Source organism: Gopherus flavomarginatus, chromosome 6, assembly GCF_025201925.1.
Source record: "Gopherus flavomarginatus isolate rGopFla2 chromosome 6, rGopFla2.mat.asm, whole genome shotgun sequence".
Lineage (NCBI taxonomy): Eukaryota > Metazoa > Chordata > Testudines > Testudinidae > Gopherus > Gopherus flavomarginatus.
In genome coordinates this window covers 74,470,314-74,494,721 of record NC_066622.1, presented here as the reverse complement: position 1 = coordinate 74,494,721, position 24,408 = coordinate 74,470,314, and the positions used below count along the sequence as shown (strand labels likewise).

Below are 24,408 nucleotides of genomic sequence, written 5' to 3'. Positions count from 1 at the left end.
AGCGCACCTTGCTGTGCTCTTTTAATCAACCTGGTGTCTGGCTGCTCAAAATCGGATGCCAGGCGGTTTGCCTCAACCTCCCACACCGCCATAAACATCTCCCCCTTACTCTCACAGATATTATGGAGTGCACAGCAAGCAGCAATAACAGTAGGAATGTTGGTTTCCCTGAGGTTTGACCAACAGCGCCAGCAAGCTTCTAAACGTCGAAGGGAAAATTCTATCACCATTCTGCACTTGCTCAGCCTATAGTTGAACTGCTTCTTACTACTGTCCAGGCTTCTTGAGCCATGAGAGAGAGCCAGGGGTAGTCTGGGGTAGGTGCAACCGCATGGTATTGCCAGCTGGGAGAGCAGCCTGAGGCAGAAGCCTCCAGTTCACATGATATTCCAGGCAGGACTGAATCTCCATGAGATGAAACTTAAAGAAGAGAATGACCTGGAGTCTCTAGCTCTCATTTGGTGCTCTAAGAGGAGGATAGGCATGTCTGTCCAGGCACCTTGATGGATCTAAAAAGGCCCACACATTTCCCATAGTCACTACCCTTGATAACAGAATGTCAATGGTTGCATTGGTTACTTGGATCACAGCAGCCCCCACAGTAGACTTGCCTACAATAGCAGCAGTGATGGTGAGCTGAGTGGGCTCCATGCTTGCCGTGGTATGGCATCTGCACGGGTAACCCAGGAAAAAAGGCACAAAACGATTATCTGCTGTTGCTTTCACAGAGGGAGGGGCGACTGATGACAAGCACCCAAAACCACCCGCGACAGTGTTTTTCCCCCATCAGGCACTAGGAGCTTAACCCAGAATTCCTATGGGTGATGGAGACTGGAGGAACTGTGGGATAGCTACCCACAGTGCACCGCTCCGTAAGTCAATGCTAGCCACAGTAGTGAGGACGCACTCTGCTGACTTAGTGCGTTTAATGGGGACATATGCAATCGACTATAAAATCGATGTCTAAAAGTTGACTTCTATAAAATCAACCTAATTTCGTAGTGTAGACATACCCTGAGAATGACTGACTGAGGAGGGAAAATTTACATTTGATAGACAACAACTAGCCGCAGATGGATGTTAAAGGGGGAGGTGAAGGAGCACCAGATTCCAGGCAAAGCACCATTTGAGGGGAAAAACATGCATTTTGAGCTTCCCGTTTGATAGTGTCCTTTGACCATGCTGGAAGAGGCATCCCATCTTTCCTGCTGACCTCCAGCTAGTAGCTGCTCGGTAAATTTTCAACCCTTCTTCGGTCTGTGTTACATCCTTTGATTGTCAGTCACAATAGATTGCCCTCTCAGTTTTTTTTAATATACTTTATTACTGAAGTATTGGATTACATGTGGTATGTTTCATTTTAAAATATAAGTGTATCTGCTTTTATCTGATTAAGATGCAGTTTGCTGTGTTTAGCTATATGAGCAGAGTGTTGGATTCCCCGTCTCTGTTCATGCTAAGAACTACTTTAAGGAAACAAAGCTCCCTTTCCCTTTGTTTGTAGATGCAGCAGGCAAAAGCAGCCAGATAGCAGGAGGTTTTAAAAAAAATGCCAGGGCAGAAACCAGGAAGTAATGGGGCTTCTGAGACATGAAGCAGGGCAGCATGGGGCACTGAGCAGGGACCCAGAATGCCTTCCACTCACCCTCCACTTCCCACAAGACCTACTGAGAGAGCTGCACTGTAGGATAGCTGCCCTACAGAGCTGCTCTCATCAGCCTTGGAAGAGCTGCTCGTGTAAACACTCTCTGGGCTGGTCTACACTACGGGGGAAAATCGATCTTAGATACGCAACTTCAGCTATGTGAATAACGTAGCTGAAGTCGAAGTACCTACGATCGAATTACTCACCGTCCTCACAGCGTGGGATCGATGTCCGCGGCGCCCCCTGTCGATTCTGCAACTCTGTTCGGGTTGGTGGAGTTACGGAATCGATATAAGCGCGTTCAGGGATTGATATATCGCGTCTAGATGAGATGCGATATATCGATCCCCGAGCAATCGATTGCTACCCGCTGATACGGCGGGTAGTGAAGACGTACCCTCTGATGCCTGAGGAATTGAGTGAATACACAGAGCAGCGCTTTTCTTTCACCAGTTCCCTATCACCAGTGAAACTCACAGCGCAAAAACTCTGTAAGTAAGTGTAGACATACCCTTAGTCTGTTTTCCAAGCCGAAAAGTCCCCGTCTTATTAATCTCTCCTCATATGAAAGCTGTTCCATACCCCTAATAATTTTAGTTGTCCTTTTCTAATCCTTTTCAAACTCCAATGAAACTTTTTTGAGATGAGGCAACCAGAAATGCAAGCAGTAATTCAAGATGTGGGTGTACCACTGATTTATATTAGAGGTGGGCAAACTACGGCCCATGGGCCACATCCAGCCCACGGGACCCTCCTGCCCAGCCCCTGAGGTCCTGGCCCAGGATGCTCACCCCCGGCTCCTCCCCTGCTGTTTCTCCCCACCACCTCCCACAGCCTCAGCTCACTGCACTGCCAACGCAATGCTCTGGGCAGCGGGGGCAACAAGCTCCTGGAGCAGTGCAGCTGCAGAGCCTGGCCTGACCCGGTGCTCTGTACTGCACTGTGCGTGGCTGGCTCCAGCCAGGTGGCGTGGCTGTAGCACCGCCAGCAACCAGTGCTCCAAGCAGCACAGTAAGGGGGTAGGGGGCGGGAGGGGCTGGATAGAGGGCAGGGGAGTTCAGGGTGGTGGTCAGGAAGCGGGGGTGTGGATAGAGGGCAGCATAGTCAGAAGGTAGGGAACAGAGGTTGAATGGGGGCAGGGGTCCCAGGGGGTTGGATGGGGGGGTGGAGGCGGGCAGGGGTTCCGGGGGCAGTCAGGGAGAAGGGGTGGTTGGATGGGGCAGAGGTCCCAGGGGGGCAGTCAGGAATGACAGGAGGGGTTGGATGAGGCAGCACAGGGCAGTTGGGGGGGGAGTTCCGGGGCGGGGTCAGGGGGGTGGATGGGCAGGGATCCCAGGGGGGCCATTAGGGAACGGGGGGGTGGGTTGGATGGGCCAGGAGTCTGGGGGGTCCATCAGGGGGCCCTCCATACAATTTCCAAAACCCGATGTGGCCCTCAGGCCAAAAAGTTTGCGCACTCTTGATTTATATAGTAAAAGTGGAGGAGCTTGTTTGCCAAACTGATCAGCAAACGAATGCTGACAACCTATGTGAAATGGCTGCAAAATACCAAGCCTCTGGACGGCATCGACATGCAGAAAGCCTTAGAAGCCAGGCACTGTCAAAACTAATTTTCCGAAGTACTTAATAAGGCTGTTAAGGATGCTGGAGACACAACACAGTTTATGAGAACATGGCTGTCGCATCATTCTTTCTATTTCAGCAAGAGATACCACACACTACAAACTGGAGGCCAATGTTAAGTGCATGGTCACTTGTTAATCGTGAAGTGGGACACTGATTCCAACCAAGACCGGCAAATGCTCACTATCCTTCTGCAAGCAACTCAACTGACTGGTTAGAAGCATGCAGTGCAACAGTGAAAAACTCAGCAGTTGAAAAAGTGAAGAACTCTCTCACCGCATTCAGAAAATGTGCATACGTGGCTGATGAATGCACCAATGCAAATGGGCATCAAGTATTAAGCCATTGCATATGTTATCTTGATGTCAGTGGTAGCCCAGTAGCTGCATTTCTAGATGTTCAGATTATAGAAGACACATCAGCTGCATCTGTGACAACCCACATCTTCGAAGAGTTATATGCTTATAAATTGAACCCCAAACAGATGGCTGCTTATGCATTTGATGGAGCTACAAGCTTCTCTGGAAAATATAGTGGAGTACAAGCTTTGCTCGGAGAAAAACGTAACCCTAATCTCTCCTATATATGTTGCGGAGGCCATCTACTCCAATTAGCACTAGTACGAGCTGCAAATCTTCAAAAGACATTTAAAAAGCCATAAATTTAATGTCTTCTTTTTTTCAGCAAGAGTCCAAAAGTCTTGGAAAAAACAGAAGATACACTGGGACTGAAGTTCAAATGACTCCAACCTGGAAAACCCGCTGGCTTTCTCATAAGCCTGTTGTCTTAAAATTACTGAAACCATTATTATTGGCTTTGGAAAGTATCCACTGAGATGGGACGGATCTAAGTAGTGAGACTACTTTTACTACTAAGTTCAGAGAAAATTATTGCCATTCTCTCTTTTGTAAGTCTACTGTTGAAACCACTTGGGTCATTAAACAATGCCATCCAGGCACCTGCTACAACAGTAGCAGATCTTTGCCACCATTAGAAGCTATTTCAGAGCTCTATACATTGAAAACATAATGGAAGAAACAATTACTTCAATTGAAAAGTTGACTAATTAAGGCACTTATATTGACTCCTTAAGTGAAGAGGACAAGATGTGTTTGTTAAGACAGCTGAAAAATACACAGATGTGATTCTTACAAATCTGCAACAGCAACTTCTGGATTCTACTTAACCTCTATGTAGCTTTTACAGATGCCTGTCTTATAAAACACCAACAGTTAAGTGGAGTGAGGCACTACCAGCAATGGGGCTGCCAGGTGATCAGGACAGAATAAAGAATTTGAACAGAGTGGAATATCATAAGACGAACAAATGAAGATTTGATTTCAACTTCTTCTTTATCATCACTAGTGGTTCAACCTAATCTTTGTGCTATATTTCCTGGGATAAAAGAAGTAGGAATCCATCTCTTGCTACTCCCAGTCATAACAGCTACTGTTGAGCATTCTTTTTTCTCTTTGAATAGAATTTTCTGTTCTGAAAGGAGTCACCTTCTGCCTGATCAGGAGCATATCATGAAGGACTGGCAGTACCAGACACAAGAGAAGCCAGCAAAGATGAATGCACTGCATTCAAGATGTTCATTAACAGAGCTGTGCAAAATTACAAGAAACCAAGAAGGATGAGATGTAATGCTTCATAGTAGGCTTCAGTAGCCAACTTTAATTTGTGTAATTTTAAAACATGAGTTAAATCTAATAAAATGGTTGTGAAACATTTTTCAGTTTTTACTATCATGCCACCTTCATCCTCACAATCTTACCCCTCGTCAGCAGTGCCGGGTTTACAATGGTGCCACTGGCGCCATGGAGCTGGGCCCATGCTCATAAGGAGCTCCGTCCTGCTCTGCTTGCGCTGTGCCCTGAGACTCCACCAGCCTGCTGGCTTCCCCCCCAGCTTCCTCCCCTGCCCCGCCCCCCACATGCTCCTCTCAGCCAGCTAGCCAGCCGAGGGCTCCTCTCCAATCCCTGACCCCGCCCACTAGCTTCTCTCAGCCTCCTGGCTGGACCCCAGTGCATCTCTGGCTCCAGATAGTCTCTGCTTTCCACCACCTGGGGGGCCCCCACCTGTCTTCCTGGAGCTGAGCCACCTGGGACTGATGCACAAGCCTGGCCAGTCTCAGCCAGGTGGGGGTGGGGGAGAGAAACAGTGTGGGGGCTTGGCTGGGCCTCTCCAGGCAAGTGGGTCCTGAGAGAGCCCCAGCAGGGCAGGCCTTGGCCTGGCTGATCGCCCTACTCCCGAGGGTCCGGAGTGATTCCCTGCCCCAGGACCAGCCCTGGCTGCACTGGCAGCTCCACCTGGCAGACACAGTCACATCTCAGCAGGGCCAGTGCATGGGGCCAGGAGGCAGGATGTAGGGGAGTGGGCCTCTGGAGGACCTGGGGGCAGTGCTGGGCTGTGAGGGGGCAGGGAAGATTTGTGTGTTGGGGCACTAGGAAGTGGAGATTCTGTGTGGGGTGCTGGGCAGTTATGGTGTTGTGCAGGGTGCTGTGCATTTGTTGCAGGGGTGCTGGGCATAGCAGGTCCAGGGGGCTCTTGCCACAGGGAATCAGGGGAGTGTTCTGGTGTTGGGCAGGGGGGCTGTATGGCACAACATGGGCCCAGCCCAGAGAGAAGGAGCATGCTGGCAGCACAGGAGTGGGCAAGCCATTGTGCATCTGGCAACTACCGGTTTATAAATAGTGCCCTTGCACTGGGCTGGGCGGAGCGGGCCACCCCTGCTATGCCATGTCCCATTGCCCCATCTGGCCCCTCACTCCGGGACCGATCCCCCTGCACCATGCTCCATTGCCCCCTGGGGGGGCGGACAAAAGGTTAATCCAGCCCTCCTTATCAGCCATCACCCCTGCTGTAAATTTGAACACCTCCCCCTAATTTCAATTCCTGGGAAAAACATTAACTACTCAAATGCCTCCCCACGCAGCTGTGAGGAAGTTATCTCCAGGCTTAACAGTAGTGCTCTCCTTCCTGGCACCCAGCAGCTGTGTCCTTATCTGTCATTGAATGAACTAGCAAGGACTGGCATTTTCCTCTCCTCTGCAGCTCCTACTGTCCATTTCCTCAAGAGGACACTGTTTCTTTCACTGCTGTCTGCTGGGGGCTGAAATGATAGGAAGAACCTAAGTGCCTAGGTACTTATGCCTAAAGGGTTTCATGGAGGGACATAATCTAGTTCTATATAAAATCCGGCTACACGTGACAGAAGGAAAGTGTAACGATCCTCTTCCCCCTCACGGCACATGACTCTGATTTTCGATTCTCCGCCAAATGCATGGAGTTCAGAGCAAGACCGCAGGCAGCATGTATGATACAACCACGTGTATGAAGAGATATTGCAAACCCACAACTCCGGCGTACCGAAAGATCAACCCGACTGCTTAAAACAAAGTTCTCATTGTCCTTTGTGCTACGATTTTCAACTCACTGACATTTGTCTCCTGGATTGGAATACGTTAGTGTGCAATGGTGATAACATGAAGGACTCGGGGTTTGGCAGAAGGAATACCCCCAGATAGCAACCTAAACAATCCAGCAACGTACCGGTACCTACTCACAGGGGGAGGAAAGGAACTAAATATTATACCAGGAACACATTCACTAGAGAACCCTCCTCCCTGGGACTATTTTAACTAGCCCGGGATTAGTGTCAGAGTACGCCGGTCCTCAGCCACAGGTAACGAGTGTAATCAAAGAATCCTACAGAAACACACAAATCCTATAACAACATATTCAACGGTTACAAGGTAATCTGCGCCTACCGCAGTGTTAAAGTGCCTGGGCTGGATATATTGCATTTTACAGAAAGCAACCCAGGAACTGACAACGTGCGCCGGCTACGGAGAAGCAGGTAACTGTACTACTCACAAGCACATTAAATTGTTCTATTGTATTGTCGCACAGGGGCTTCCCAAGTACCCCCAGCTACACAGTAACACAATTGCCGTTCTGGTCTACTGTGTCTGTACGTCCCTGCTGGGGGTGACTTTCAGGCTGCACTTAGTTGAACAGCACGTGGTTAACCTTTAGCCGGGGCAGAGGGAGATTTACAAAAGAATCCTTGAGTAGCAAACACTCCCTGCTGCCCGCTTTCATGCACATTCTCGGGGTGACGCTGACTTTCATGCTCGCTCTCTCGCTTTGTTACCTAAGTTGGTTTTGTTCCAGCTTGGGCTTCTTGGCTTGTGGCTCCTCCGCTGCCATCTTCATGCTCAGTGTATCTAGCAGGCGCGCAGCCCGGCCTCGTCTCGATCCTCTCGCAGCAGCAGTTCAGCTTCCAACCAGGGCAACAAGCAGCCAGCAGCAGGAGGAGAGGGGGGGAAGCAGAGTGGGCTACATAGCGCCTGATTCAATAATTGGTCAGGAGCGGAGTACCCACTTTTAAAATAACTTGGCAATAGCGGAATAAATCCAGCAGCCTTTATTGCTGGAGAATCATATCGCCTTGGGCATTTGATACAAATCCCCTCGTTCTTTGTAATGCAAATAATGACCTGGTTTAAATTAACTGGCCGCCGCGGTCAGATGCTAATACACACATTGCCAGACTCAAAGCGGCTCCAGCGTGGCATAATTTCTTACAGATTCATAGGCGATTCAAACATACAGTCTTGCACGGATGAAGGCAGTCACATAAACACCTGTGCGTATGGCAGGGCGGAGACATGGGGTGTGTTGGGTCCTCACAGCCATATTTGCCACTGCTTCAGGAGGTGTGGGGTCGCTGTTCTGAGTGTGAGCGGGGGCTCGGGATCTGCAGGTGAATATGTCTTAGTCCCGGAGTTCGGGGGTGGATCGTCTCTGCGGGTTTTTTTAAGTTAAAATGTTATTATGATAGTTGGTGAAGCTGATACTTTTGGAACAGATATTCATAGTTCTTTCTTCTGCATAGATTTGTGTGACCGTGAAAGTCCCAGGCACTCATTCCACTTCTGTATCTCAGAATTTATTACCTTTATCCTGGTTAATGTTTGTAAGTGCATGATGTCTATGAAGTGCTAAGAATTTATGTTAATACCACAATCGTGGCTGTCGTCAAGCCAAATAAGGTGTGCTGAGGTGGGTTTTATGTTCTGTTGGGGGAATTTTTTGTGGGGAGAGAGGTTTCAGAAGAAATCGAAGGTATGTTATCTTTTATGTGTCAATTTCTAGTTCTTCCATTCTTGCTGGGTAATATTTCCTGTCCGGTTAAACTTGTTTTAGTGCAAAAGTCTTAACCCAAAGTCTGACAGAGACCCAGTTGTTTCACTAAGCAACTCCTTTACTTTTAAAAAAACTTAAAATACATTTCAGTCGATGTAACTATTCCTTCCTCGTCTCCATAAATTGTGCTGTAATGAGATCTAATGTCTGGTTATGTTTTAATTTGCTATGTAGCGAGCCTTTGGTTTTCAGATTCGATTTCACTCATATGACCTGTTGTTACTACTACACTGATTTAGCTTAGTATTCTGGAAGCTTTCTGTGCTGTAAGAGAAAATGAGTTGCTACTGTTCTAATGCTTCTCAGATCTTGTACTTCAGTCATTGTATGAAACCTCTTCTCCCAAGAATAGGTTTGTTTCAGAGTTTAATTATGATGTTATCACAATTTTATCATATTCAGGTTCTCGTTTATGATAGCATTTTAAAAACTATGAGAATAGGAGAGTGTGTGTGTGTATACATACACGCATGCTCCAAATTTGGGCTTAATTTTCTTAACAGACTTTACTTAAATTCAGACTCTCTGATGCTAACAACGAGTTTAGAAATAAAAACACTAGACTTGTGTGTGGCAGAAGTACATTTTGGTTTGCACTGTGCTTAAACGCTCATTTGAGAGTTATGTGGAGTGTTGGTTTTGTTTTTATTGTCTGAACTGAGCAAGACGTAAATGTGCATAGAAAAGCAAATTCTTTCAATTTTAATAGTCTGTTTCACACTTCAAGTAAGGACTTTCTTTAAAATAAGTCTTTGTATCTACCACTTTGTATCTACCAGTTCTACATGTTGTTTTGCATGCAGAGTGGCTTTTCCTTCCTCCAATACTTTACACCACTCTGTATGAACATATATTTTCATTATGTATCCTGCACTCAGCCAGCTTCTTCCTCCATAAGCGTTTTAAAAGAGAGAAAAAAAGCCTGCCTCTTGAATTGGCTCTTGGGCTACCCTTGTTGTCTTTATAGAATTCATAGTGTGTTGCATTTAAATGGTTAGTAATGCAAATGAATTATTAACTTAAACGTTCCATTTTTCTCTCCCTGTACACAAATGATTCAGTAAAAAGATTCTCTAAACTGTTAAATTGCTTTATAGTCAACATTTTAAAAGACTTTTAAGGGCTGGCAAGCGATTAATCCCGTGATAAACAAGTTAATTGTGCGATAAACAATAAGAATACTATTTAAATATTTTTGAATGTTTTCTACATTTTAAAATATATTTTCAATTAGAACACAAAATACAAAGTGTACAGAGCAAGATATTTATGTGCCTTATGGGCTAAAGGTTCATATGTCCCTTCATGCTTCAACCACCATTTTAGAGGATGTGTCCATGCTGATGACGGGTTCGATAACACTCCAAAGCAGAGCGCACTGACGCATTTTCATTTTCTTCATCTCAGTCAGATTCTACCAGCAGAAAGCTGATTTTTCTTTTTTGATGGTTTGAATTCTATAGTTTCTGCATTGGAGTGTTGCTCTTTTAAGACTTCTGAAAACATGCTCCACACCTTGTTGGTCTCAGATTTTGGACATCACTTCAGATTCTTAAATGTTGGGTCAAGTGCTATAGCTATCTTTAGAAATCTCACATTGGTACCTTCTTTACTATTTGTTAAATCTGCTGTGAAAGTGCTCTTTAAACATGTGCTGGGTCATCATGCAAGACTCCTATAACATGAAATATATGCATAATGCAGGTAAAACAGTAGGAGACATAATTCTCCTCCAAAGAGTACAGTCAAATTTAAAACTGGTAGATACGAAGTGAAAGACTTGAGATGTAACAGAAAAATAATCTTGTTTACAGTAACAGGCTAAGAACAGTATACAACCTCTTCCATTTACCAAAATAGAACTCAAATGGTTTTGACTCTAACAATCAAGGATTTAAGCTGTAGTATGCTCTATTTTGTAACTGAAAACACTCAGATCTCTGAAAAGTGGCAAAAGCAGATTCCCACCTATCTGTATGTAGATAATTCCACATAGGCATGAAAAATGTTTTTATTTTTAATCCTGTGATCCTAACTCACATTGGGTGACGTCCACTGCTGTCCAGAAGGCTAGCACAAGATCTATGCCCCATCTGAATTCCACACATCTCTCAAAATACAACTCACTTGAGTGGCACTATGGCTTTTTACTCTCCTTTCTGCAAAGCAGTGGACTTCATCCATATAAGAATGCCTCTAAAATCAATAGGTCTGTAAGGAGTATGGTGCTAGTCAACATGAATAAGGGTGACAAAAGCTTGTCAGTTTGATACTGATAGCAATGCTATGAAAAGTGGGAGAAGTTGCTAAAAATCTAATTGCTGTTTAAGCTGTATACTTTAGATGAGCCAGTTTCTTATGAACTAACCACAACACAGCAAAGTTTCAGTTATAAACGCTGCAGGTAAATGTTTAAAAGAAATAAATATCCTAGCTTGACATTGGAGATGGGGAATGTGTTTAAGTATTTACAAAACCTAAACTAATAGTTGGCATGGCCTCTGCAACATCTGGTTTATGTGCTGCAAAAGTTATGGGAAGAATAGTGACTTATCCAGTGGGTTTGTGTGTGTTAAATATCTTGTAATACAGTGCTTAAACTAGGGGCAGCTAAGCATTGATAGGAGCCTGAGGTAGCAGTTTCTTCTCCCTTGGTGTTCACACCTCAGCTGCTAGAAGAGGGCCTCATCCTGCCTGATTGAACTAACCTCGTTATCTCTAGCCTGATTCTTGCTTGCTTATTTATACCTGCCTCTGGAAATTTCCACTACATGCATCCGACGAAGTGGGTATTCACCCACGAAAGCTCACGCTCCAATACGTCTGTTAGTCTATAAGGTGCCGCAGGACTCTTTGCTGCTTTTACAGATCCAGACTAACACCACTACCCCTGTGACGCTAAACTTTTCCTTGTGGCAAGTGTTAATTTTCTGCTTCTGGGAGCATTATTGAGGGATGAACTGAAGATGGAGGAATGGTACATAGAAACAAGACCGTTCCCTGAAAAGTGGGTCTGAAGAGGGTTGAGAGTGCATAGTACCTCTGCAGGAGACACTAGGGACCTTGTAAGTTTGAGCCCAAAATGGAGGTATTGAGAATTGAGCCGAGGGAGGATAATGCTCTGACAGATACTACATCTCCACGCAATATTTTTGAGGACCATATTGTATTAAGTTGACATCACTGTGAGCCAGAGACTGTGTATACAGCTCCAGGAACTAAAAACAAGGAAGGGTGATTGCATCAATTAGATTGTAAACACCTCCACAGACATCCTACCCCTGGCAGAGGCTGCATATACTGGTTCAAATTTGATTCCACAGAGAACAGACAAAGGAAGGGCTATTGGCATAAAGGCTGTATTTAGACAGACCCATGGCTTTCTTTCTGAGCCAGCAAATGGACAGGACTTTCTCTCCAGGGTGGGGCCTCCAGCCTTTGCAAAGGGTTGTAGGGCCCTGTAAGACTGCTGGATAACTCCTGTGTTTAAATCTGTCTCTCATTGCGTTGTCTCAGTAATGCTTTTTTACCTTAAGAGTAAATGTGCTTGCTTAAAAAGATCTGTGTAGTAACTCTTGGCCGTACGTTGTTCATAGCGCTCTCAGAAAAAGCAAAGCGCAGGTGCTGGCCTTTAGGCAGACTGGCGTGCTAGGGAGTGTGACAGGTTCCATCACAGAGATCCCTTTGGGACTGTCACTTGATGTGCTGAAATTACCTCTGAGTCTGTTTTCCCTGCCAGCCTGGGACTTCCAGAACCCTTTCTTGTTGAGCCAGACACACTAGCCTGCTGCAACACAAACCCAGGGTCTGGACCACGTCCCTAAAGCAGCAGGCTTTAAGTGAAAACAGCTCAGCAGGTTCTGTCTCCAACACCCAAATTCCCAGTTCCCAATAGGAACCAAACCTCAAATAAATCTGTTTTTACTCTGTATAAATCTTATATAGGGTAAATTCATAAATTGTCCGCCCTTTATAACACTGATAGAGTAAGTGATTAATGCCATGGGGAACAAACAGCTGTGCATCTTTCTCTAGGCTTTATTAATAAATCCAATTTTTTATACTTAATAACTTGTTTAAGTGGTGTCAAGTACCAACAGACAAAACCAAGTAAGTCACAAAAGCAAAATAAAACAAACTCGCAAGTCTACACCTAATACGTTAAGAAACTGATTACACGTAATAGCTCACCCTTAAAGATATTCCAATAAGCTTCTTTCACAGACTAGATCCCTTCCTAGTCTAGGCCCAATCATTTCCCCTGGTGTACAGTCTTTGATGGATGCAGCAGACATTTCAAGTGTTAAGCAGGAGTTTTCTCATGACTGGCAGCCCCTTTTGTCCTGCTCCACCACTTTTTATAGCTTTGGCACGGGGGGTGGGGGGCCGGATATATTTTGTGTGTGCTTGTCCCTGTCCCTCCCTCATCAGTGGAAAAGGACAAGGATTAAGTTGGATTCCAATATTATGTGACCGTGTCACTGTAAGACCCTCTAGTCTCCATTCTTCCGGGGCTGGCCCACATGTACACAGGAAGGCTTACAGGTAAATAAACCATTTACAACCAATTGTCCTAGTCACTGGGAGCCATCAAGATTCTAAACCATTAATGGCCCACACTTTGCATAATTACAACAGGACCTCAGTTATACTTCATATTTCTAGCTTCAGATACAAGAATGATATATATACAAATGGGAGGAATATATTCATTAGTTTATAACCTTTATGATACCTTACAAGAGACCTTTAGCATAAAGCATATTCCAGTTACATATTCACATTCATAAGCATATTTCCATAAAACATATGGCATGCAACATCACAGGGAGATCAGTGTAAGGCAGGGAGCTGTGCAGCCTTAAAACCCCCAGTCAAAAGGGAGTGGGACATGGGTGTCTGCTTGGAGACAGGTAACAGCTTGAGACGTGACCAGGGAAAACGAGTGCAGTTATCCTGAAACTCTGACAAAGACATTTATTTAACTTTCTAACCTTTTCATTCTTACTAACAACTCTGAGCAATTACATGTTCTTATTGTAAGATTTCTATTTGTGGGAGAGAAGGTGGGGTCATACACATGGAGAAGTATGAATGGCAAATAGTAAGTGCTGGTGTGGCAATTAGCTGATACTCATAGGAGCAATATCTGGTAGAACCCAGAATTAAAAGTTCACCGTTTAAAATGTTGCAGTTTTCCCTCTTGTTCTCCCTTTACCCCTAGCCTTGCCCATTTAATAGGATATGCAGCAAGATTTCACTTGCATACATAAAACTAAATTGAACCTTTTGAGTACAAAGTAAGTTTGGGACAGACAGATTTACAGAGGGGCAAGATTGGTGAGTCAGTATCTTTTCCACAACAGAATTTGGTCCAGTAAGAGAAGCTTTTGAACTTTACAGAGTTGTTCAAGTCTGGGAACGGTAATCAGTGTTTCAGGGCTAAATATAAGGTGGAACAGTGTGTTAAGTATAAGGAGTTAGCACATATTGCAAGAAACTATTCAGAATGAAGCAGGCAATTAATACCTCTGCAGCTGTGGGACAAAAGGAGAGTTAGGGTATGGCTACACTTACAGTTTTGCAGCGCTGGTAGTTACAGCTGTGTTCGTACAGCTGTGTAGGGCCAGCGCTGCAGTGTGGCCACACTTACAGCTACCAGCGCTGCAGTGTGGCCACATTTACAGCACTTGCAGCGCTGTTGGGAGTGGTGCATTGTGGGCAGCTATCCCACAGAGCACCTCGTCCCATTTTGGCGCTGTGGCTTGTGGGAAGGGGAAGGAAGTGTGCGGGTCTTTCCGCTTCCTGTTCCAACGCCCCGTGGTGCTTTGCTACACATTCCGAGCATTTTGGCGGCATTGTGATTCTGCAGCGCTATTTCTGAGATTTTTGTTATAAATGGAGCCTGAGCTGCTGAGGACCTTGCTGATGAATGTTGCCAGCACATCACGCATGGCAGTGGAGCTATTCCTTCAGCTGCAAAGTGACAGTGAGGAGTCAGACGATGATATTGAATCGCCTGACGCTGAAGACACTCAATTGCTTGTGGCAGTAACAGACGTGCTCAGCACCGTGGAACGGCACCTTTAGGCTCGGGAAACCAGCACTCAGTGGTGGGATCACATCGTCTTGCAATCCTGGGATGATGAGCAGTGGCTGCAGAACTTTCGGATGAGAAAAGCCACTTTCATGTCACTGTGTGCTGAGCTCGCCCCTACCCTGCGGCGCAGGGACACGAGATTGAGAGCTGCCCTGCCAGTGGAGAAGCGGGTGGCTATTGCAATCTGGAAGCTGGCAACTCCAGACAGCTTCCGATCGGTGGCGAACCAGTTTGGAGTGGGAAAGTCCACCGTTGGAATGGTGCTGATGCAAGTTTGCACAGCCATTAATCGCACCCTGCTAAGAAGAACTGTGACTCTTGGGAACGTGCAGGACATTGTGGATGGCTTTGCAGAAATGGGTTTCCCTAACTGTGGAGGGGCAATAGATGGGACGCATATTCCTATTCTGTCACCACCCCACCTGGCATCAGAGTACGTTAATCGCAAGGGGTATTTCTCCGTGGTTCTGCAAGCGCTTGTGGATCACCGTGGGCATTTCACTGACATTTACTCAGGATGGCCTGGAAAGGTGCACGATGCACGCATCTTTCGGAACAGTTCCCTGTTCAGGAGGCTGAGGGCCGGGACTTTTTTCGCAGACCGCAAGATCACAGTAGGGGACGTCAAAATGCCCACTGTGATCCTTGGAGACCCCGCTTACCCCTTAATGCCATGGCTCATGAAACCGTATACAGGGAAGCTTGACAGGAGCAAGGACTGGTTCAACTACAGGCTGAGCCGGTGCAGAATGACTGACTGTGGAGTGTGCTTTTGGCCGTTTGAAAGCCCACTGGCGTTGTCTTTATGGGAAGCTAGATTTGGGGGAAAGCAGCATCTCGGCTGTTATATCCGCGTGCTGTACCCTCCATAATATTTGTGAAGGGAAGGGTGAAAGATTCAGTGAGGAATGGACCTCCGAGGTTCGACGCCTAGAGGATGAATTTGCTCAGCCAGAGAGCAGGCTACTAGGGAGGTCCAGGAAAGGGCTTCAAGGATTAGGGATGCTTTAAGGGAGCAATTTGATGCTGAGAGCCAACAGTAATGTTTGGTGCCTTTGCTGTGCTTTGTTCTACCTTGGGGTACAATATTTACCACTTCCTGCAATAATATAACGTAGTGAAAAAGACATAAAATCCTTTATTCAACATACAGTACATAAAAGGCCAGGGGGGTTAGGGTGGTGGACTGTACATTCAGAGGTTTGAATATGTCCTATTTTGATTACTGTTCAATGTCTGCTGCACTTCAGGATTACTATGCTGCAGGGTAATGGGGGTGGAGTGCACAGGGTAAGAATTATAGTTATCAGGGCTGGTAGGTGATCGTACAGGTGTTGGGGGCAGCTGGGGGTAATAAGAAACTGGCTGCTGGAGAAAGGTGTTTTGTGGAAATACTGGGGAACAAGAAAGAGAGCTTTGGGAGGGCTGTGGGTTACCACGGTACATATCTGCCTGCATGGCTATGAGAGACTCAAAAGACTCAGTTTGGCGAGCCAGGAGGCTTATCATCTGCTTTGAGGTTTTTTTGGCAGCCAATTCCTTTCTCCTGCTTTCTGTTTGCCTCCATTCATGCATTTTCTGTCTCCATTCATACATTTTCTCTCTCCATTCCTGTGTCTTCCTACTTTCTCTGTTGTAGTGATTCATAACTGATTTGATCAATTCCTCTTTTGATTTTCTGGGATTTCTTCTCAAGTTCTGCAATCTACGTGAGGCCGGTGATCAGGCTGCATTAGTCAAGGTCACTAGAAAAAATAAAGATAGAACCATGTAATACACAGAGGCTACATTGTTTATTATCACACAGTGAAGGACTTTTTAGACTTTTGGTAGCATCCTTCTCACATACCTCACATAACACAGAGAGGCCAGGGAAGCTAAGTCATGGCGAGCAATGGGGTGAGTGTTTTTCCCCCGAGTTCCCCTTGGGAGGGGGAATTGACCGATGGGTCACTGGGGTTTATCTGCACTGAGTACAGGACGCAGCTGGTGTCCTGCACAGGGGACAGTAGTGAACAGGAAGGTGGCGAGCTGCTGGCGGGGGGGGGGAGGGGTCCGCGTTCATGCCGTCCTGCTGATGAGGGGGGGGAAAACGCACAGCTGTGCTGGCTGCCTGCTGGGAAGGGTGGGGGAACACCGGAGCGCACCGCGGGGCTACCAACGTGCTTGGAACACCGGAGCGCACCGTGGTGCTGGATGCCTGCTGGGAGGGGGGTGGGGGAACACCGGAGCGCACCGCGGGGCTGGATGCCTGCTGGGAGGGGGGTGGGGGAACACCGGAGTGCACCACGGGGCTACTAATGTGCTTGGAACACCGGAGCGCACCATGGTGCTGGATGCCTGCTGAGAGGGGGGTGGGGGAACACCGGAGCGCACCGTGGGGATAGCTACGTGCTGGGAAGGGGGGGTGTTGAACACCCGAGCGCACCGCGGGGCTGGATGCCTGCTGGGAAGGGGGAGGGGAGATCGGAGGGCACCGCGGGGCTAGCTACGTGCTGGGAGGGGGGGTGGGGAACACCAGAGCGCACGGCGGGGCTGGGAGGGGGGAGGACCGCGAACCTGGCGCCCTGCACTCAAGTATCCCTAAATTCTCAACAGGGTTTCCTACTGCCAGACATATCACTGCTGCGTGTTCCCTGGGAAGAGAGGGAGGATCTTCTACAGCAATGTGGATTCCGCCCTGGCCCCTATGCAGCTTGCCTGTGTGCAGCCATGGTCCCCCCACCCCTCGCTGCACAGTGGATCGGACGAGTTAGCCTGACCGGGACAAGGACCACGGTGGCTCTCCCGATCAACTTGAGAAAGCAAATTGCAAACGCTCTGGCTGCAACTTTTCAAGAGATTACCGAGGCAGATTACAGAGACGTGATAGAGCAAATCAATGGGCTATTCCACGTTTAGGCGTGCATGCAGGCAGCCATAACCCCAACCCTCCTCTCCCAAAACATAAAAATCTATTTACCCCGAGCACGATCCTCAGTTTCTTCCTCACCAGCAACTTCCTGCTGCTGCGACTGGCTAGCCTCCTCCTGGCTTGAGAAGAGCTCCTGGCTCCATGCATCCTGGGACTCCGGGGTGTCTCCCTCCAGTCCAGTAGCCTCACTGTCGGCTTCCTCTACACCCTCCCCCACTTCTCCCTGCTGTGAACTCTCCATCGTGGTCCTCGAATTGGCAGTGGGGTCACACCCAAGTATGGCATCCAGCTCCTTGTAAAAATGGCAGGTTGTGGGGGCAGCTCCTGAGCGGCGATTTCCCTCACGGGCTTTGCAGTAAGCACTCCTCAGCTCTTTTATTTTGACCCTGCACTGCAACGCGTCCCGTTCATGGCCCCTTCTCAGCAAGGACTGCGATATCTGCCCATAGGTATCATAATTTCTCCTTCTGGAGCGCAGCTGTGCTTGCACAGCCTCCTCACCCCAAACACTGATGAGGTCCTGCAGCTCTGAATTGTTCCATGCTGGGGCTCGTTTGGTGCGTGGAGGCATGGTCGCTGATTGATTGAATGATTGATTGCACTCCACACCTGGCTGAGCAAACAGGAAGGGGATTTTTAAAATTCCCGGGGCATTTAAAGGAGGGGTCAGCTGAGCCCAGGGCAGTGGAGTGTGCATGATTACCAGAGAGGCTTCTAAGGTATGCTGGGATACCTCCTTATGCCACGGAGGTCAATAAAAACGCTGGTGGGTGTCCACACTTGCTGACCAGCGCTGGATCCCCTACACCCGAGGCTCGACCGGGTGTACAGCCAGCGCTGCAATCAGGGAGTTGCAGTGCTGGCCGTGCTTTGCAAGTGTGGCCACATCCTAAGTTGCAGCGCTGTAACCCCCTCACCAGCGCTGCAACTCCGTAGTGTAGCCAAGCCCTTAGTGGATTACAGGTTCTTGTAATGAGACACAAAATCATTGTCTCTATTGAATCAATGATACTTGGTTATGAATATAAGCTCCAAGGCTTGTTTGTGGAGGTGTTGCACAGGTTTTCTTTGAGGATGAGGACTGAGAGGTTAGAAGAGGAGTGCTCATTTAAAGGATCTCCTTTTAAACACTTGAAACTGGCATGCAGCAGATGAAACCTTTTAATTAAAAAAAATTGAAACAGCTTTGGCTCTGGTAAAAGACACTGATTAGAGTGAATCAAATGGATATCGGAATTCCTGTTAGTCTTTGAGACTTGGGATGTTTAATGTTTACAATACAAAAATCAGGAAAATACAGCTTAAAAGACGGTCTTTACTTATTCAGAACTCAATGGGTTTTAAATGCCATTCAAAATACTTAAAAACAAGCACTTCACATCACCTTTTAGAACTACTTTATTCCTTTATTTTGTGTTTTTGTGTTTAGAGGAGAAAAAGGAATAGGTTAGGCTTCTGCAGACTGTAGGATTATTTCCTATATTTTGTTCAAAATCACTCCATTCTATCTCCATCCAAACGTGACTCATTCATACAGATCTGTCTTTACCACATTCATAACAAATTCGTTCACAGCTATATCATCCCTCTCCTTTCAGTATCTGAGAATCTCTTAGGTATTAGTAGATACTGTAACCTAACTCAACTGTGTTTCTGCTTGGACTCATCTGTGAATACATATTTGAAACATTCTAAATGCCTTCCAGTTACAACCTGGAAACTTGGTTTATGGAAGACAAACTTTAAATCAGCATTTTTTATTGTTCCTTGGCTGCTTTTCCCCACCCTTTCCCTGGAATACTTTTTCCAGTCCCTTCATGTCTCTGTCTACCCATTGATACATCTCTTTATTTAAAAAACAAACCAAAAAAACCACACGCTTCTAATAGAAATCTCTCTTCCAAACATTCTATCTTTTAAAACCTTTTTAAAGTAAGGGTTCTGTAGCTGTCTCTTTTAGATCTTGGAAATTCTTTTCCAGGCAGCCCTGTAGCACTTAATATTATTGGTGTGCAAACTTGATTTCAGGCCCATACTTAAAGCCCTGCGCGCATACAAATTTACATCCGCGGCTATAAATTGTTATCCGCTGAACCGCAGAGCTCTGCTGGGAACCGCAGCAGTGAAAAGAGCCGAATGTGGGGCTGATGCTCCCAAGAACCAGCGCCCCACGCCGGCAGCTCCTCCCTTGTGGCTGTACCTCCCCCAGACCCGCCCTTGTCCCTTCCATGCAGCTGTCTGCATGACTGCGTCTCCTGTCTGGGGTCTGTACAGCCATGCCGGAGGACAGAGCGGGAGGCGAATATAAACTTGTATGTGCGCAGGGCTCTACCAGTACTTCTGCCTTTGCTCATGTGAACAGGAGTGCCATTGAAACTGGTCAGAGTGCTACAAGACCAGATTTCTGGCTTCCTAACGGCCAAATCTTGCAAGCTGCTGAGCTCTCTTAATTGTCAATGTACTAGTGCAATTTGAGATGACTTGGCACACTGCATGATTGGGCCTCCAATTCTACAAAGCTTATGAAAATCCTGTGTGATTGTCAGGATCAAAGATCTTGAGAATACCACTGTCTATTCAGTTCTCCTAGTACAATGTCTGACCTGTTTTTGAACAGTGAATTTCTTCAGATATTCCCCCAGCATTCTTTACCAAACTTCCTTGGATGTAACGTCTGTTTAAGATGCAGCTCCATCCACCTTTTCCAGAAATGTGGAATTAGACATGAGGGTTTTTTAAATTCTGTTTCCAAATGAGTCGCTTGGATTTCCAGATTTCATGATGAAACTTTCTATCCCCAAAGGAAACATGATTATTCAACAACTAATACTGTAATGATCTCTATAATTGTGTTAGTAGAGTCTGGGCATATCTGTGATTGCCAGTGATGGAGTGAATCAGGTCTGAAAACAGACTGTTATTGAGGCTGCATGTAAATACATTCTGAAAGGCCTGTAAGTTGGTAGATGAAATACTGTACAAATCTCTGCCTCAAACACAGGTTATAATTTCCATTATGGAAAAACAAGACAGATAATGGAAAGAGTTGTTTTGCATGCTAAATTACTGATTAAAAACAACTTCAAGGAATCCGTAAAAAAAGACAATACATTTTAAAAATAAAAAAGCATCTCAAAAGGTGATTACCAGTGGGTTTTTAAAAAAGCTAATTAGATGATGAGGAACACATGGGAACCAGGAACTTTTTTTAAAAATTTTTATCTATATTAAGATAACACATGACTCAGATCTATTGCAGATGTCATTCAAGCAAAAGCCCTTATTAATCTCACTTATACCTATTCTCTGGTTCTGGGAGTTTCAGGTGAGTAAAGAGGATGAGTCACTAGATGCCAAATGGTTAGGAATTGACTGCATAATACATTTGTCTTAATAATGACACTTGAATTCTGGCTTTTAAAAGAGTCTCTGAATATCAACAATCCTGTTTGAAATAAGGAATGTTAATTAAAATGACAATCCTATAAAGATACGGTTACAGAATAATTGTACTTTTATAAGATTGAGTCTTGGAAAAAGGAATGGTTACTTACTTTATAGTAACTGGGGCTCTTTGAGATAATCTGCATGTGTGAATCCTGCTTATGGTATCAATGTACCCCTAAACAGGCGTTCAGAATGTTTCACTAGTAATGTTCAGGAGGGGTTGTGCATGTACCTTTTTATGCCATCTCACTCCCCTCCAGCCCCAAGGGTTTAAATAGCACAGCAACTCCAACCACTGCTAAATTCCTTTGCCCCCTAGCATCCTCATTTATAAGACTCCAAGCTGTGGGGACAGAGGGTAGGCCATGGGCTCTACATGTGCATAAGATCTTGAAGAATCAAAATTTACTATAAAGTTTAAGTGTTCGTTGTTGTTTCGTCACTGTCATTGTGGATCCCGCTTAGGGTGATGAGGTAGCAGTCACCCGCTAGGAATGATCTGAAGAAAGGATTGCAAAACTTCTCTTCAGAAACAGGTGTCAAATCTTGAAGCAGTTGCTAAAAATGTTTCCTAAATGTATAAGCTGAAGACCAGATAGCTGCTCCACAGATTTCCAATACTGGAACTCGATTTAGACATGCACCGTTGTGACTTGTGCTCTGGTGGAGTGGATTCAGATGTTTGAACAACGATGACTTAATGTCATAAGCATTTCTAATACAATCGATACCCATTGTGAGTTTTAAAGATGAAAGCCATCCCCTTGGATTTATTCCCGTAAGCAATGAAAAGTCTAAGCTTAATGAAAAGATGTAGTTCTGTCTAGATAATACAATATCAATCTTCTCATACCTGGAGTATATAGTTTAAATTCAGCCAATGACGCATGAGGTTTTGGGAAAAAGGCTAGTAAATTAATAAACTGATTGGCAATGCTCTTGGAATACAAAATGGATGTGGTCTCATACTTACTCTACCCATATGAAACTGTGTAAGAAAGATTTATCAATAAAGCTTGCAATTTTGATTATTCTACTAACTGATGTAACTGCTACCAAGAATGCCACCTTCATTGACAGATGAATTGGACAGTTTGATAAATGCTCAAAGGGAGGATCCGTAAGTGAAGAAAAGACTATATTTAAGTTCCATAGTGTAGCTGCCTTTCTTACAGCAGGAAAAACCATGAACAAGCCCTCTCAAATCTAGTCACTGACTGGGGGAGGGGAGGAAGGCAGGGGGAGAGAGGAAAAAAAACTGAACTCTCCTCTCGTTTGAGTATGGAATGCAGATATAGCAGCCAAGTGACTTTGACTGAAGCAATAGATAATCCAGAGTGCTTTAAATATAAGTAATCATACTGGACTAGAACACCAATATGGAATGTAACCCTTTTAAGATCTCACCCTAATGAAAAAGGTTTCCATTTAGTAGTATATAGGGATAACCTCCTATTCTGAAGAACACTTTTTACCAAGGACATAAGATATTATTTAAGACGTGATATTCAGTGAGGCTCGGTTTGGGTAAAGAATTAGACTGATTTTGTGATTTCTCACTTCAAATTCATAAAGGTCATGATAAATTGGAGTGTTGACAATAGCAGTAGGTCTGAGAACCAAAAGCAGGAGTGACAAACACAACTCAAGCTTTTTCTTGCCTTATGTTTCAAAACTCTTGGATTTAATGGAAACAGAGGGAAAGCATCCATCAGATGGTGTGACCAACAAATAATGAAGGCAACTGCTAGAGATCCTGGACTCTTTCCTGCTTGAGAACAAAATATCAGACACTTTCCTGTTTTGATTTGACATGAATAGGTCTGTATGGGGAAGCCCTCCTCTCTTGGAAAATTCAATCAATTTTTTAATTCCCACTCATGGATCAGGGTATTTTCCTGCTTAGTACAGCCACTAGGCTCCTGGGAAGTGAAGAGCTGGCTGCACTTTTGAGTACTCCATTCCCAAAGTCTATGGCTTCCTGACAACAAAGGTCTGATATCACACCTCCTTGCCTGTTTATAGAATAGGCCCCTGTGAAATTGTCTGAGAGACCTTGGATTGAAGAATCCTTGGATATAGGTAGAAACACTTTTAACAGCAGTGAGATTAGCTTGCACATTCTAGCACATTCATGTAAATTGTGTATTCTAGATGAGACCTAAATTCATGAGGCTGAATGATCTATTTGTGCTTCCCAACCCATCTTAGATTAATCAATTAGAGTTTTGGACACAGAGAAGCCAACTGAATTCCTGCATGTACATTTCCTATCATTCACCATTGCATAGAGGTTAGAATTTAATTGGGAATCAGTACATTTAATGACATCATCTTGATTTGCAAACTGGACTTGATTCTAGCTTGAAGTGGTCTGACACACAATCTGGCAAATGAAGTTATGAACATACATGAAGCCATATGGCCTAAAAGTTTGAGACAGATCCTTGTTTTTGTTTGAGGACAAGTACATAAGTACAGGTTTTTTAAAATTGGGAATCTGTCCAGTGGGAGGAAAGTTCTTGCTCCTTCCGAATCTGAGAGTTTAATGAACTTTATAGATAGGGATGGAATCAGATTCAACTTTAAGTTGATCTTCAAGTCCTGTGGGGGGGGGGGGGGGTTGGGGGGAACCTCACTTTCCTTGTGGTCCTATTACCTGCATTTGTGATTTCCTGTCCCTGCCCCTCCACCTTCCCCACGCAGAGCCAGTCAGAAATTAAATGTGTAACCCTTGTCCGCATAGATGAGTTGCTACTACTGATAGGCACATTGTGGTGATGAAATTCTGAAAGGAAGAATTGTTAATGATGCCCTGGAGCTATAAAAGTTAAATTTTTGTGTATGTAGTGACACATGAAAATGAGCATCCTGCAAGTCGAGGGTAATGAACCATTCTATGGGATCTAGAGCAGGGATAACTGAAGTGAGTTAGCATACAGAATTTGACATGCTGTGTGTAGTAGTTGGGGTTCCTGAAATATGGACTTGGATGCAAGCCCCGAGGTATGTATGTTTGTTTGTTTTGGTGGCGGGGGGGCGGGGGCATGCACGAGGGCGAGGAAACCAACTAGAAACCTTTCCCAATCTACTCCTGAGGCACTCGGTCTATTGCACCTAGCTTGATTTAGGTGGTCTGTCTTCTAATGTATAGCACTCATATGAAAATGGTACCTGGGAAGAGGGTGGGAAGGAGGCAAGGTTTGAAATTGAATGGCGTAGCTGTCTCTGATTTGAAGGACTCCTTGATCTGTGGTGATCACCATCCAAGCCTCCTCAAAATACAACAGACGGGAACCAAAGGATGGAGTAGAAGAATATAGATTAGTCCAAGGGTAGTGGAACTGGCTTTTTCTAATATCTAGATCTTTATGGCTTTGCTCAGTTATGAGAATGTTTGTTTCTCTTCATATTGAAGTGTTTCTCTGTCTATACTAGAGAACGAAGATTGAGGATGAAATTTTC

The 24,408-nt window shown here is 45.3% G+C and overlaps 2 protein-coding genes across 5 annotated transcripts in view; one reads left to right on the top strand and one right to left on the bottom strand.

Annotated features, from left to right (window-relative positions):
- The window catches only part of ADK (adenosine kinase), a 560,116-nt gene extending 552,520 nt beyond the window's left edge, over positions 1-7,596 (bottom strand). The window contains exon 1 of one of the 2 annotated variants that reach the window (XM_050960267.1): positions 7,428-7,596. In XM_050960267.1, the coding sequence (XP_050816224.1) occupies positions 7,428-7,489 (62 nt within the window). In that variant the 5' untranslated portion in view covers positions 7,490-7,596. The remainder of the gene's footprint in view (positions 1-7,427) is intronic. The other variant, XM_050960264.1, reaches the window with a different exon arrangement.
- Positions 7,109-24,408, top strand: part of AP3M1 (adaptor related protein complex 3 subunit mu 1) — a 42,137-nt gene continuing 24,837 nt past the window's right edge. Inside the window, exon 1 of one of the 3 annotated variants that reach the window (XM_050960236.1) lies at positions 7,109-7,130. The gene's annotated coding sequence lies outside the window, so the exon portion shown is untranslated. Of the gene's footprint in view, positions 7,131-7,963; positions 8,040-24,408 lie in introns of those variants that run through there. The other 2 variants (XM_050960234.1, XM_050960235.1) reach the window with 2 other exon arrangements.